At 45.5% G+C, this 16190-nt stretch overlaps 1 protein-coding gene and 1 long non-coding RNA gene across 3 annotated transcripts; one reads left to right on the top strand and one right to left on the bottom strand.

The window, feature by feature from the left end:
- The first annotated feature begins 794 nt into the window (after window positions 1–794).
- LOC121594267 lies at window positions 795–7096 on the top strand. The gene is made up of 2 exons (XM_041917338.1): window positions 795–1165; window positions 4276–7096. The coding sequence occupies exons 1-2, from the start codon at window positions 1074–1076 to the stop codon at window positions 6029–6031; spliced, it is 1848 nt and encodes a 615-aa protein (XP_041773272.1). The 5' UTR covers window positions 795–1073; the 3' UTR covers window positions 6032–7096.
- A 6451-nt stretch (window positions 7097–13547) lies between these two features.
- On the bottom strand, window positions 13548–15878 carry LOC121593380. 2 transcript variants are annotated; one of them, XR_006004772.1, is made up of 6 exons: window positions 15729–15878; window positions 15336–15645; window positions 14971–15272; window positions 14797–14888; window positions 13955–14650; window positions 13548–13830 (listed from the first exon to the last, which is right to left on the bottom strand). It is a non-coding gene; the product is annotated as an uncharacterized LOC121593380 (long non-coding RNA). The 2 variants fall into 2 exon arrangements; XR_006004771.1 differs by having other exon boundaries at window positions 14797–14838.
- Window positions 15879–16190: the final 312 nt, after the last annotated feature.

Genomic DNA, 16190 nt, shown 5'->3' with positions numbered 1-16190 from the left:
TAGCTTGGTTTTAGTTTCTGTAAAATTAATGCGCATGGTACAAAACAACACCCAAAAAGCCAACCCTTTACACTTTGCTCCCTTCCAGAAGCATGCGCGGAACACCACGCACCACGAAGTAAAAGTAAATCTCTGTGACGTTTAGGGCCAAAACAAATACACTGCGACTGCTAGTAGTTCGCACTTCCGACGCACGGGAAGAAGATGACTGATTGCTTTGTGCGGTAATTACGCGCTTCACGGTCTCTTACAACGATCGCCACACAACGCCATCGTAAAGCATAAACTCGCGCCCGCGCGCGGCCTACTCGATAGCTCTTGTCGGTGGCTTCGGTTGGTATGGGTTGGGAAGGCAAGTGTCACCAAAAACGATGCCATCGCCAGACGATTACAAAGGTGCGATAAGAAATGGGCGGAAGGCCGGAAGATTGGTGTTTCGCTTCCGTCTGGAACGCCACTGTGGTGGAAAGCGTAACCATAGGAACGGTTTCAACAAGTGCCAGATGGAAAATGTCTCTTTCTGCAGGCTAATGAAGGTGTACACAATGCGCCAGAAGAGGGTGGGACGGAAAAGTGTCGGCTGTTGTTTCACAAAGGCGCGCCGCGCTAGGGTGCGTCTGAAGATTGCGCGCCGACAAGTAAGTCACGCGGCCATATCGACAGCCATGAATTAAATCCTCTCACACGTATGGCGTACGCGTCCCCGCGTTTTGCATGCATGCGTGTGCGCCTGCGCGTTCGACGCCAGAAGGCCATGGATGTGGCCGCTTTGTGGCCCGAATTGTCGATGCGCTGGTGACAGTTTGGTTGTGGCGGTGCCCACGGTACGCGGTGTGTTGGTTTGTCTGTGGTGCGATGGGCTCGGCTCACAGGTCGCTGTGAAGTGTGTTCCTTCCATCCAAAGTGGCTGTTTAGTGCAGAGTGTTGCGAACTTGGTTCGTGTAGTGAAAATTAGTGACAAAAAAGGGATGTGAATTTTCACATTAAAGAGGTGTGCGTGTGTGACTACTAGTGTACCAGTGGTTAGTGAGCGGTTCAAGAAGATAACTTTTCCAACAGCCCTTTTCTTCAGAATGTTTAACGACCGAAAACTCACCGGAACGGGTCACGGATTCGTGAAGGCGTACAGTAACAACTGGCTGTCGCAACTGGGTGCAGTGTACAGGTACAGGCGTATTTTCTATTCAGTTTTCAATGGTTTTACTTCATCGGTATATACAAGAATTGGCATGATTTTAATTTCCATCTTTCATCCTGCACTAAGAACAAAATAAGCCCAAGAAAGTGAGCATGAAAGACCGAAAAATAATATTTATTATTTTTAAATTGTCCATAGATATCAAGATCGTAAGCTCGATGCGGCCAGCGAAGTACTTGTAGTCTCAAAACTTTGGCATATGTAACATTAAACCAGAAACAATGATACATGAAAAGAAAACTACCTTTTTTTTAGATAATTTAGACTAGTGATGGGAAAAATGGATCTAAGAAGGGATTCGAATCTTCGAATCTCAATCCCAATGTGGTAGAGCGTTTATTTATTTAGTGACTATAACTTCTCATTAAATGCTACATTACACGAACATTTGCTATATTTCGACTGAAAACTGCGTGATTCGACTTGGAGATACGTGGTTTCTCTCGACCCCCATTACAGGGTATCCCACGATTTATTGGTTGGTTCCCATCGATTTTTGGAGGGTTCTCATATTTTTTGGTGCGTTCCCACTATTTTTTGGCCGTTTCCCATAATTTGTTGGTCCAATTGTATTGATATCCAATCGGAAAATACCAATAAATTATGGAAACGAACCAAAAATTTATAGGATACGATCAAAAAATCGTGAGAACGCACCAAAAAATCATGGGAACTGACCAATAAATCGTGCGAAACCCTGTAATAGCGTATCTCGGGGACAGCCTCTAATAATTTCAATTGCAATCCCAATCCCAGTCAGAATCTCAAACAAATCGCAATCCCAATCCCGATCGAATCGCAATTAGAGTTGGGCAAAACGCACAAAAAAGCGGAACTGGGTCCGAACGATTCCAACAAATTTCGGACCCAGTTCCGAAGGGTAGGTTCAATCAGACAAGCCGGAACCGCCCAGAATCGTCCGGAATCGTCCGGAATCGTCGGAATCGTGCGGAGTCGTTGAAACCGTCCGGAATCGTCTGGAATCGACCGGAATCGTCCGGAATCGCCCGGAATCGTCCGGAATCGCCGTAATTGACAAAAATCGTTGGAATAGTCGTAATTCCATTTCATTTCATGTCATTTATTCTGTGCATAACCTAATACAAATAGATACAAACAGTAACACACGAAGCTAGCGTGCATGTCGAACGATATTGAGGAACTCCGTGCGCGATATTCCTGGCTTAAATGTACGACAGACAGCATTGATATATGCAAGGCGGCCGGAACGTGAACTTGAATCTTCTGCAATCGTCGGAACAGTCGGAATTGACCGGAATCGTCCGGAAACGTCGGAATCATCCGAAATCGACCGAAATCGACCCGAATCGTCTGGAATTGTGCGGAATCGTAGTCAATTAATAGTAGTTAATGCGAGAAGCCAGTGTCTTACTTTTCTCCGATTTTGATGCAGTGTTTTGTTAATTATTTCTTTTTCATTCCGTCATTTCCGTCAAAAAAAAAAATGTTACAACTAAACGAAATAAACTAAATGTAATCAACCCACCCGTCAATATGACGGTTTCCGTAGAGTGAAAATCATATGTGAAAATCATATCACATCTGTGAAAATCTATGAAACTTAAGAAAATAATATTTATGCTACAAACTTATAGTATGTTATGATCAATTTACGAAAAGAAAAAAATCGAAATTAAACAAAAGGTATTGTTCGTATTTCACTGCGAAGTTCAAATTCCGTCAAATTAACGGGTTCCGTAAACCTAGTGTAAATCAACAACTAATAACATTCTTACAGCTGTACTATTTTGATTTCTAAAGCTACGCACGGCTCTAATTATGAACACAGTTGTCAAGTCGTACGACTTTAATAACATGTTCTTTATAGGTTCGATTCCTAAGCTCGTTTGTTCCGGGATACGGGTAAGCTCTTTTGATGCCGGTATACTAAGAGGTTTCATGAACGCTCCAAACATTTTGGGGAAGCCGTACTTGCCGGAGGTGCATGCAAAGCAATGACAGAGAAAGTGAAATATGTATTAAATGTGGCCTCTCACATTCACTACTACCGATTGACTACGAGCCCGCACGATTCCGGACGATTCCGGACGATTCCGGTCGATTTCGGTCGATTCCGGGCGATTCCAGCCGTTTCAGGTCGATTCCGACTATTAAGACGATTCCGGACGATTACGACGATTCCGGACGATTCCAGACGATTCGAACGACTCCGGCCGATTTCAGACGATTCTCGACGATCCCGGGCGATTCAGAACGATTCCGGACGATTCCGACGATTCCGGACGATTCCGGCAGATTCTGGAATATTCCGAACGATTCCGGTGGAACTAGTGATTCCTTCTCTCTGGAATCGGAATCGGAATCATACTTATCGGAACCGGAGCGGAACCGTGGGTGCGATCCGGAGAACCCATCTCTAATCGCAATCCCATTCGAATCCCAAACACAACACAACAACTCGTCGTTGTAGCGGCGGCAGCTTGCAAATTATCAATCAAATTCTTAATTTGTCTTACCCAACACATAGAGTAGAGTGTCAAAAGCTAGGACATGCATGCATGGGGGCCAGCCAATGATTGGCCAGCTATACCAGAATCTGCTTGTTTTAGTCATGACGAGAATTTCAATGTAGCAATTCCGATGCTTTTGAGATTTGAACCCATGACGGGCATGTGATCAAACCGTGTACTTAACCGTCAAGCCACGAGGCAAGTGTGCTTGACGCACAACAAATCTGAAACATAAACGACAACAGTGTAAGCGAGTTTTAACTTGGATTTTACCTTCTATTATCGTTTCTTAATGATTAGTATTTTCAATATAAACATTTGTTTACTCATCCAGTTACAAGTTTCTATTTTTTCCGAGCAATGACTGTTTATCGATTCACAAAAACCAGCACTTAGTGATCGCTTTCCTCTCCCAGCAACACAACACATAAAGCGAACATTGCGAAAGTTGATCATTAAGCTTTCATCAGTGAGCCCCAGTCATGCTAGTTGTGACCTCCATGTGCAAACAGTAGTTAAGAAAGTCCCTTTTAAGCATGTTGCTAATCGAGACTTGTTTCTCTCTCCTTCCCATCATCGCCACAGATATGAATCACCGAAGGATGTGCTGCGCAAACCGAACCATCAGCATCGCAAGATCGCACTGTACAGCATACTGGCGATGGCGTTCGTTGCCTTCTTTACGCTCTTCATGATCGTGCACGAAGCGGAACGCAAATCGCGCAACAAGATCTTGATCGAGTCCAGCTTCACGAACGAAACTGCCATCGAGCCAAGTGCGGGCGGGTATAACACCATCCTAACGACTCCGCTCTCCTCGGGTATTCCAGCGAACGAAACGAAAGCAATGAACGACGGCGAGGCAGAAGAAGGATCGTCCATGAAACGGACCCGTCGGCTACGGTACTACGGTGCGGAGCAGAAACCGACCGTCCGCCCGTCGGAGCTGGTCGGTCGCGATCGGTTGGTGCTGCTGCCGGCACGCTTTCTGAAGCCACCGTTGCGTGCTCCCGAGTGGACATCCTGGGAGGAAGCGAAAGAGAGCAATTCCACCCAAGCGGACGAGGCAGAACGTCGGCGGGATGTTTTGAACGTGGAACCGAAACCTTTCCAGCTGGCACCGTTAAATGGCCAAACGGTACCGATCGGATTCCAACAACCGCGCGTCAATCGAACGCCGAAAGCGCTCGCGCACAACGATTGGACGCCCTCGAACGTGCAGGACATTGTGCGGCAGCTAACGCTGGCTAAGCGCAAGCAGCAGCAACAGCTTCAGCAGCAGCACCTACTCTACTACAACTACCCGTACGCTCCTCAGGCTCTTCAACCGGCCGAGTTTAACCACCCGGTGCATCCGAACCATCGCGTAAAGTTAAGCGGCATCTATCGCCATCCACGGAAGGAGGGTGACATCACAACGCTGTTTGGGGCGGCCTCGCAAAAACCCCGCGAAGTGCATCTGCAAGCACCGCAGCTCATCAACCAGCAGCTGCAGCCCGATCGGCTCTACAACTTCAAACCCTCCAACCCGAGCGAGGTGAATCTGCTCGCGACGGAACAGTTCCGCTTTGCACCGGCCAGTCAGGCGACGCCCTCGGACAGTGAGGAGTGGCCAACGCGTGGTATGCCTTTCTCCGTTATGCTTAATCTCGAACCGATGCCAGTGGTTGGACTTGGTACGAAGAGCTTTGCGCAGCAGCAACGGTATCACCAACGGAAGCGCATCCGCAACCCGTACCGCAATCCGTACCGTCAACCGGCCTGGCCGGAGCAAACCTTTGCCCAACTCACGCCTTACCAGCAGCAGCAGCAGCAGCGTGTAAGACCCTCCACAGCTCAACCGTATCGGGCGGTGCCGTTCGGACAGGCCGCTAGTGACGAGTACGAAGGTGGTGAGAACTACTTCCGCAAGGAGGGACGTGTCCCACCGCGTATCCCTCCCTTCTCCGCTCCCTTTATCGCTCCCGGACGGTTGATGGTACACTTTAACATTTACCCCCGGCATCAGGCGGTATCGCAGGTGGCGAATCGCAAATCAAGCCACGATTACAGTACGACACCGGCGACCGCTTCACTAGAATCGCTGGAACTAAATAAAGGAGAGGAAAGGCAACAGCCACAGCCCGTGGGACAGCAGCCGCCCAGTGAAGTCGCTCCGCCAACGCTGGCACCGGTCACCTCCACCGTGGAGGTGATAAAATCGATCGAAATTCCAACACAGATCAACTTCGATCATGTCCCGCTGGGACGGAATCCACCGCCACCGCTGCCATCGTTTAGCCGGTGGACGAGTGATGAATGGGGTGGCTCTGGTCGGTGGACCGGTGGCGTACGGGTGTGAGAAAGGATGCATTTTCTTACAGTGAAAGGGAATGATAGTAATTAGGTTGGTAAGACGATATGATAGGGTAGAGACACGAGGCTGGGAATATGTGCATTAAAACGGAGTAGAGGATTGTTTGGTGATGGAGAAGAAGAGTCCTCTCACCGCAGTTTTATCTTCGTTGATAGTTTCATTTTATCAAGAAGCTTTATGTCAGTTAATGATAAACCAATGGAATGCTTGTTTAACGTGGCATTTACAGGACGCGTAGGTCCTTCGACGCTCTAGCGGCGCGAAGGATAGCGCGAAGGATAGCATGGCTCTTGTCCACATTGGAGGACCTTTTGCACGCGTTAGTTGCCGAAATAAAAAAATGTCCATTTAAGGAGGGATAATATAAAATTATTCTAAGGTTATTTGTTAACTAACAACATGAACGATATGCATTTTGCTCTCAAATTCTGATAGAAAACACATTTGTCTAAAGGCATAGGGAGATGAGTTGTAAAATGTGTTTCATCATAAAATTCAAAATAAAATAGAAAAGGAAAACATATCGACCTCAATTTTTCAATTCAATTTCAAACAGCATTAATTTTGGGTTTATCTCTGACTGCAGGAACGGTAAGGAAGGTAAGACACAATTATGATTACAACTCACACTTCTTCAACTACAGATGTAGGAAGAAGGAAAATAAACTAATTCTGAACTAATTTAATTAAATATTGTTGTAGAACATTGTCCAAATTTTATTTAGGTTTGTTATTAAACACAAATCTAAATTCGAGTTTAAATTATTAAAACACAATTACACTACTAACAAGCAGTAGCAAAAATAATGACAGAACCTAAGAACATAACCTCAAGACTACAAAAAGCATAAATAGCATTTCATTCATCGTACGATCACTCAAGTAAGAAGAGGGTGACCCCTAGTGAAATTGTTCTTCTGATATTCCGTTCTGTTGTTCAAACAGCAACCAGGTTTGTCAAACTTATGCCACTGGCCTCATTATTATTTTAATATTTCCATTGAAATTTTTTAACCTTCTCACAAAAGTGCGCTCATGCTAAAAAAGCGACCCACTCCAATACGATACATTGAATACGAAAATTGAATGTAATTTGCTTGGTTCTTTTTTTTTGTGGCTGACTAAAAAGTGAAACTTATGGGTTGGTTGCTTATTGACAGCTAAATGAATAAAATGTATGATCACGAAACAACCATAACTTCTTTACTGACTTACTTATTTATCCGACGCTACAACCGCTTTGCGGTCTTGGCCTGCCTCAGGTCTTTCCGAAACCGCTCACGGTCTCGCACCTTCGTCTGCCATCCCGTCCTCCAGCGGCTCCTCTATTGTCCTTCCACACATGCGGGGCCAACTATTCTTCTGAGCATCTTCCTCTCGAACGCGGCTAAGAGGGCTTCGTCAGATTTGGACAGTGTCCATGTCTCAGAGGCGTATATGAGTGCCGGAACTATATAGGTCGTCGTCCGTCGCGACAGGTTCTTTGAGGTGAACTGCTTTTTCAGGCTGTAGAATGACCGGTTGGCCGCCAGCATCCTTGCGCGCAACTCAGCTTCCATGCTATTGTCGTTGCTGACCTTTGACCCAAGATAGGTGAATTGTGGGACGACTGCAAAAGTGCGTTCACCTATCTGTACGTCACGCCTACGTAGGTCAACTCGGCAATGGGATGCGGGATTCGAAGCCCTCCGAGGGATAATATAGGCTCTCCCATCCAACTCCTATTCCGACACGTCCTCGTCGTGCAGAGTGATAACATGTGCCTCCATATATCCTAGCTCGGGTACACGGGCTAGATCCAACCCCTTGGGCAGATGGTGGCATATTGCGAACCAGGAGGGAGGTGGGCATTCCGGGAAACTGGGTTCCTGAACAAAACGGCCACGTGAGCGCTGGGCCCAGTCACCCAGTTTTACGGAAAATAGGACTACGGAAAGTACCAGGAATTTTCGAAACGGACCCAACGATACCGACCCTACGTATCATTTTTTTTTTTGCTTAAAATTGATACCAGGAAGTTTTACGGAATAGTTTATGCAGGTAATTTTTAAACTGCCTTGCCTTAATAAAAAATACAATAATTCTTTAAATGTGACATAAGAATGCTGCTTGAGCGCTGCTTAGAACACAAATATGGATCCACTTGGATGTGGACCAAATTAACTGATGCAAACCCCGAATTTCACCTGCCATTTGTACTGTTTTAATGAGCCAAATAAATCACCTTTGATCCACCCAAACTAGTTTGCCTGCTCAAATAGGCCGGCCATAGTCCGGCAAGTCTCTATGATCCTGTTATGATCAGGTAAAATTGCCAACAAATGATTGTGTTTTAAAATTTGCACACCGAAAAATGTATGTTTCCTCTACTTTGTCAAATCATTAATCTATTGTTGACTATCCAGAAGTCCAAACCATTTGAGCTGCTAATAACAATAAATTATTTGCCGGTCTGAGTAATCGCATTCCTTTGTTTACAAAACGATTTGTTATGCCACTGTTTCTGTAGACTGGCTCAGCCTCTTAAATGGGCTTTGTTATTTATTTCCGTATTTTTTGGTTTAAAAGTATGCAAAAAACAACACCCAAACCAGCTCTATTTGTGAGCGTTTCCTTGAAGAATTTTGATGGGTTTTGGTACGATCATACGGAACGGTGTTTTAAATCTGCCATCTAAGGCCGGACAGATATCAATCTTCTACACCAAATTGACTAGTTGTGACAATGCTTGGGCTCTTTTTTGTTTATTTTAGAGGACATATTTTGTTAGAGTGTCAGACACTCCCTAGTTCTATTCAAGGACGAGAGAGATGCAATCATTCCCCCATTGCAATATTAACGAATGTTTCAAGATGCTCTTTCCCTTTTGAATATCATCTACAGGTTAAGGGATAAGATGTCATGAATATCAAAAAAACATACAATTTCTTCTTTCCATTGCCCTCCAAACCTTGACCTCTGCATCGCCTACTGTACTGCTCGGTATGCCTCATCTCGATCGTGGCCCGGCGCAGTGGCATGGTCAAATACCTATACTACTTTTACTAACGATTATCTGACCAGCTGGACGACCTTCGATGGGGGGAATGGGCTAAACCCAGAGCATCCGTTCAGCCAGCGAATCTCTAACCTTCACCCTGTGTGCCGATGACAGCGTCGACAAGACAACGCTGGACGATCGTTTTTCCCTTTTGATCGTGTTTTGTTTGGTGGACATTGATTTATGATGACTTCTCAGTACCGAGATCAACCGGACCGGAGGGATGCTTCATAATCAAAAAACATAAAAAAGCATACTACATTATAATCGGCCGCAAAGATTGTAATGTTCCACACTGGAGGGTACAGGAGCATGCAATTGTGCACAGTGTCTTCGTTTTGTTGCTGTGTCGATTCGTCATCGGATTTTATCGAATTTCCGGATCCGATTAAGGCAGGGGTGTACAACTCGATGTGAAGTAAGATGAATTAACATTTTTAATTAAATGTAATATAGATCGAAAAAGTTCTATTACTTATAGCCTTCCTTAACGTTGTTGCTGTGTTAAAATACTTTGCTTGTAATTTTAAAACAATTTTGCGGAACAGTTGAAGATCCCTGTACTACAGGTTCGTCCCTTTCTGAAGGCTCTCGTGTTTCGGCATCAACACATCCTTCTTTTGACTTCTACATGTCTCTCTCTCTCGCTCCCTTTTTCTCTCTTCTCTTCTCCCACACTAAACCGCTCGTAATTGCATTGTGTCATTAATTGTAAAGCTTTTTTGCAGGCACATTAAAATTGTCTTATCGACCTCTCTCCCGCCCCGATGGTCCTGACTAGAAGGTGGTGGCGGTTGAGCGACGGCCATGCGATGCGGCCATCGACTTTAAATCACTCGCCTTGCACCCTTCAACGGTGGTGCATCTTCATTCGTGTGTTGCTTTTCGTTGAATGACACCACCGGCGACGCATGGTTTCGATGTCAGATATTTCCTGCTTTTATAAATATGGCCAGCCCTGGTAGTGTGGTCAGTTTCGGCAAGGAGGTGGGAAGAAAGGCAAGAGTCCAGGTGGACTCAGACAAAATTAATCGACTACGATTGTCGATCGTTTCGCGGGAGGGATGTGATCGTTCCGCAGCGATCCAATGGCGATCTGTGGTACGGTGTGTGCAACGCTAAGCGCTTTAGCGTTGACCGGGCCAAAAATGGAGCCACAGATTATGCGAAAAGAACAACACGACCAGAAGGTGGGTATGGTAATGTAAAACAGCAGCAACAAACAAACCGAACGAACTGATCGAACGAACGAACAACAACAAAAAAGACTGCGCCCCATCATTAAGAATTGTCAGCCAGTGAACCCGTTAAAACGGGATGCCGATGTTTGCATGCATGCGTGAGTCATCCCGATTGACAAGTTGTGGATAAAGCACGAGTATTTGCCTTCGTTCGTGGGTCTTTTTCGTGGCCACAGTGTTATATCATCACAGGTTCATTGGAACCGGAATCGTTCTATCAGGCGATGAGCATCAAATCAACATAAATGAGAACAGAAGAAGCGATTGGAGGAATTGAAACGACTGGAAAAGCCTCAAATAAAGTTGGAATTTATGCTTTGAGTAAAATAGCTTAAAATAGACTCCTCAAAGGCCGACCTCGGAATGTTTCAATGTTGGCAAAGCACCAGTCACAGTTTTATCAACTTGAAGAGTTTGTCGTGGTCTTAGTTTAGGCAGACAGTATGAGGACAATGGAGGAGCCGCTATAATGACGAGCTATACGAGATGTACGGCGACCTCACTGTCGTACAGCGTATAAAGCTCGCCAGGCTCCGGTGGGCTGGCCATGTTATACGCATGGAAACGGACGACCCAGCCCGTAAAGTCTTTTTAGGCCGTCCACAAGGACAGAGGAGGCGTGGTAGGCCCAAATTGAGGTGGCAAGATGGCGTGGAGGCGTCCGCCATTAAGGCCGGGATAACGGACTGGCAGACGAAGGCGCGAGACCGTGAGCGGTTTCGGACACTCCTGAGGCAGGCCAAGACCGCAAAGCGGTTGTAGTGCCGGATAAGTAAGTAAGTATGAGGACGCCCAACTTATCTTACTACTATTTTTATTGATGCCTTGGTACAGGTATTCCCCGATATACGCCATACTCGATATACGCGATTTGGCTTTACGCTAGTTTCTAAATTTGATAGTTCGTTGAGCAAATTGTACTAATTTGACACATCGAATGGCAAATGCAAAATAAATTCCTCATGGACGAATTTTAAAAACCATTTTAAAAGATATAAAATTGGAATCTACAGCTGAAATCAATTCAAATAACTAATTAAGTGGCTACAGCCTACCACTTCAGTCAAAATTTTACAAAAATTAGGTATAATTTGACAGAATACCTCGAAAATCGACTTACGTTAATATTCGAGATACGCTACTGCCTCCCGTCCGCATTAATAGCGTATATCGGAGAAAAGCTGTATATTTCTACAAGATACAAAAGACATTCCGTATTCCTTAGCGATCGATCGCGATCCTCCAGTAAAAATACAAATGTGTGATGTACTGATCGACCTTTATGGTGCAGTTTACGCATGATGCTTTCAAACTCGCTGAAGACTTCAATCCAGCAATTAAATTGTAAATTACTATCGTAAAATACACAGAGCTAAAACCCTTTTATAGGCGCTAAAAACTGTCCAATGATGAAATGTAAATAGCCTATGAATCACAAACCACGGACAGTTAAAAAGTAAACGTCCGATAAAAATGGTCACAACATGAGCTAGAGCAAAGCTTTCAAGCTGGCTGTACAGCTTTTGTGCAACAGCGACTCAAACAATTTCAAACACCCCTTTAAGCGGTGACTTTCACTCTAACTCTAACAAAAAATGCTCACAATTTATCATACAATTTCGGTAATCTACATAATCGTATGATTTAAAAACACCTTATCAACACCCTGCCGAAGCACCGGGATGCATGGCATGGTCCGCAGGTCTGCTCACTGACCCGGTCACATCGTCAAATGCAACCACTCGTTTGACCGTGAACTACTCGAACAAACCGAACAGGCGAGTGAAGCCCCGCCAAGCGGTTGGTGCAATTGGTGCAAGAATATTTTAGAAAGGCAAGATAGGTGTCTAGCTGGGTGTGCAGATCTCGGCGACGAAATCTGACCTGGATGGAATGGATGCTACTGCTGGGAGTTTTCCCAGCCACACTTACCCACTAGCCGGTGGCGTTCTTTGCGGCACTCCACACACACACACACATAGGACACACCTAATGCAACAATCTTCAAACCCCAGCACGCCGACACGTGACAAAGAGTGCAACCTAAGAGTAAGTTTGAATAAAAGGTCCACCCCTTCATGCCCGGAGATGGTGCAACAGCTCGGGTGTGGATGGATTAAAGTTTTGCGGTAAAAATTATAGCACATCACCACCACCGCCAGAAGCGGCAGATCGTTGCCATCCATCATCCGATAGAACACCGATTCCGACGGGCATTAGCTACGGCCACAGAAGCGCCCCATAGCGTACCCATTCATTCAGCGAAAGAATGTGTTAATTAAATGAGCCGGTCCACCCTTTTTTGCATGAAGCAGCCGCGTCCACTACGGGGTACAAGCAATGGGAAGGATGCGAAACACGGTGCTTGATCGAGTTCCGCTCTTTTATGACCGCCACGAGCATCAGCGCCGTGCTGGTTGGTCCCCGCTAATAAAGTGTGCGCTTTTCATTCACTGGATGTAATTGCGGTACAAAAGCTTCACACTACACCCCCGTCCTAGCGGATCGTTTATGATCGAATTTTCCGACTGTGCAATGCAGAGGAAGGGTTGGCAGGTGGCGTTACGAGCCACCTAAGTTATGACCACTCGAACCATTGCTCGGTATTGTTTCAATGCTGATGCTGCTGCCTTCGTTTATCTGTTTGTTTTTTTGGAGCTTTTATTTACCGAGCAGATAATTGTTACGGGGTTGCAGTTAAATTAGCTGACGGTCAAATTAAATTTCCTCCCGCATTGGGAGCGCACTCGCCGCCGGTAGCTGTAAAAAGGTGGGAAAAACGCTGCAGCAGGAAAAACGCAAGGGCGTTGAATGGAATGGTATTGCTGCAGTGTAGTGATTTAACATATTTGATTAACGTCAGCGAGCAAACGCGAGCGAGGTTCGTCGCTTACGTCCATCCGACAACGGTTCAATTGAAGTCTTTTGGGGGATGAAATGGCGATCTCTCAGAACGATGACGCATTTACTGAGGAAGGGCGTTAATTCGCTCTATTGCTCCAGCAGTTTGTATTGAAGGTTCTTGAAATCGTGGCGTGTTTATTAGTTAGTGAAACGATAAATAATGATTTGCGAAACACTTTAAATGCAGCCATTTCCCAATAAAGAGTATGCTTTAAAGAAAGAACATCAATATACATATATTCTTATCAAACGATCTTCACCATAAAATGCGTGCCTGCTATCGCATAATTAAAAAAAGCCGAGTTTCCATCTAATTAATAATTAATAAACACCTTCAAATATTGTTATAAATCGTCCCCCAATCGACATTTATACTTACGCTTCTCCGCCTCCTTCCATTATCCGATCGTTATCGCAACTGGCAGCGGTACGAACGACGCCACCACCACCATCATCACCTTCTAATCATTATGCCTCTCTCTCGCGCGAACCATCTCCGTTTTCAACATCTGCCGAATTGTTTGAACTAAGCTGAGAAGCTTGATTTTATCTGCTGCGGGCTGCGTTGAAATGGACCAACTTGTTCGCTGCACAGCTGGCTGAAACGTACACACAATGCGAACAAAAATAAAAAAAAGCACAACAAAATAAAATTTAGCATTCAACCATTTTGTTAGATTGCGGGACGAGAAAAGGAAAAGGGGAAACAATTTTGGAACCTACCATTTTCTCACCTTCTAACGAAACGGACTCCACCACCGGGCAGGCAGGCAGGCAGGCAGGCAGGCTGCCAAAACCGCGACCGTCAGACATATATTTGGCAAACATTTGCGCTGATTTATTGAAGCTGGCGTGTGTCTGTCTTTGCGGCGAGTCAACACTCTGGCCAGATGACACAACCGCTCGGGGTGCATTTTAGTTCGACTAGAGCGTGAGGAAGGAAGTGGTGGGTTTGCCACCTTACTGTGCAACCGAGCCGGCGGACGGGTTTAATTTGTAATTTAACTTAGCGTACGAAACCGGGATTTCCACCCCAAAATGTAAGGTTCGTCGCTTGCATCTTCAACCGCAAATCTGTCACACTTTGTAAACAATGGTATGTGTGTGTGTGTGTGTGTGTGTGTGGAGGGTTTGTTGCACCAAATTGCCGGCTTGTAAAAGGTAGGAGATCAGTACAAATCAGCCCAAACGCGGCGGAGATTAACTTTAACGAGACATGTCAGCTTTAACGTTTAACCAGCAGGAAGTCTTCAAGATGCAACGCGATGAGCATTTGATTTGGGAGACACAAAGCGGCAACTTCCTCGAGCGGAATCGTTGCTTTGTGCATGAATATGTATAACGTCTTGTTTGTTGTTCCCAAAAAATCACTAATTTTGATCCATGCCAACATCGCGCTTCCGACAGACAACAAACGTCCTGTGGGTTTGGCACAAGATTTGGAAAATTAATACTTTTTTTAATGACCATCTAAGGTCCATCAAACACGGAAGCGCCTCCTACCGCAACGTGGGAATGGGAAAAAAGGTGTTTCTTTTGGAGCTTTCCCGGTGTAATAAACTTACCACTTTACAGAGAAGTTCATAAAATCCCTTTTGTGGTCTGTGCTGAAAATGTCCAAAGGAGAGAAAAAAATCTGTTCTAAACAGATGACACCCTGCGAAAGGCACCATTAAACACGAGGGAGTATCCGCAATCCAGCTTGTTCTAAGTGAAATAAAACAACAAAAAATACGCACCTCATGATTAATGTTCCGTATCCGTTCTGGGCGTTTGATTTTTCCTTGCGATGATCAAGCAGATCCGGCACGATCGGCCAAATTGAATCCATCACGAGCCGGCCAAGGTCAGTCCTGTAGACCTAGGAAAGCTTGAGAGGGTAATCTGTCCGCACCATTTACATGGCCAGCGACCGTTAATTATCTCACGGATCTACGAAGATGAGCCGATTTTCTCACCCACTTGGGTGGGTATTTGCTAACGTTAAAAGCCGACCGCAACTTGAGGGGCGCGGTGATAATGATGGTACTGGCTGATGGCACTGTGAAAAGGGAGAGTTAGTGGGACTGGAGTCTTATCGGTATTTTTTTAATCTGATCTTTACCACACCATCTTGCCGGCTGTTGGCTGCCAGCGTGAAAGCTGCCAGCGTGATTTCGTTAAGGTTGGCCAGGCCTTTTCCCATTAGAAACGCGCCTTACGCTTTTTAGTGGTGAATTTTCCTACTGGATCATCAGGATAATGGCACTCTCCAAGCTGACCTTTCTGTTGTGTTGGTTTATTTAACATGAAAAATCCTACACTCTGGTTCTGGTGTAGTCTACAGCACAAAGTTCGTTCGCAATTATGGGCAATAAATCACGCGGTAAGTGAACGAAAATCAGGGGCGTGCAAGACAACAAACGCCTTTTTGGCTAGGGGAATAGTAAATAGTGGATCGTGCCGCATGACTTAAATAAAATTGAACGATCTTTTTTCAATTAAAGTAAAGCATTACCTGAAGCGCTTGCCCGGGGGGCGGGAGGGCTTGATAATCCATTCGTCCAAATTCTAAGCTGATCCACCTCAAGTGCGAACAGGGGGCGGGTTGTGACGCTCGTATCAAACTCGGTCCCAACAGACAAAATGATGGTAAGAAAGACACACTTCATCTACAGAGACACAAAACGAAACGAAAAAAAGAACAACAATGGGTAATAAAATCGAAATATTAGAAGTCTTGTCAGAGACCGACCGTTTGGCCACACGATGAATCCCTCGCGGAGAACCAAACGGTTGCGGAGAGCGAGGGTAGCCCCCGGGTCAGCCTGCAAAACCATCTCCCTTCCATCCGTCTGTATGGTGTGGTGCGGGTGGATGGTTCAGAAGATTTCACGCCCGACTGCAACGGACAGCAGTAGTAGCAGTAGGCCCCTTCACCAAGGCCCTCCCCAGCAGTCCGAGACGAGAGAGAGAGAGA

This window comes from Anopheles merus, chromosome 2L (genome assembly GCF_017562075.2).
Source record: "Anopheles merus strain MAF chromosome 2L, AmerM5.1, whole genome shotgun sequence".
Taxonomy (NCBI): Eukaryota; Metazoa; Arthropoda; class Insecta; order Diptera; family Culicidae; genus Anopheles; species Anopheles merus.
Note: the sequence above shows the minus strand (reverse complement) of the source record. Positions and strands in the feature narration are given on the sequence as shown.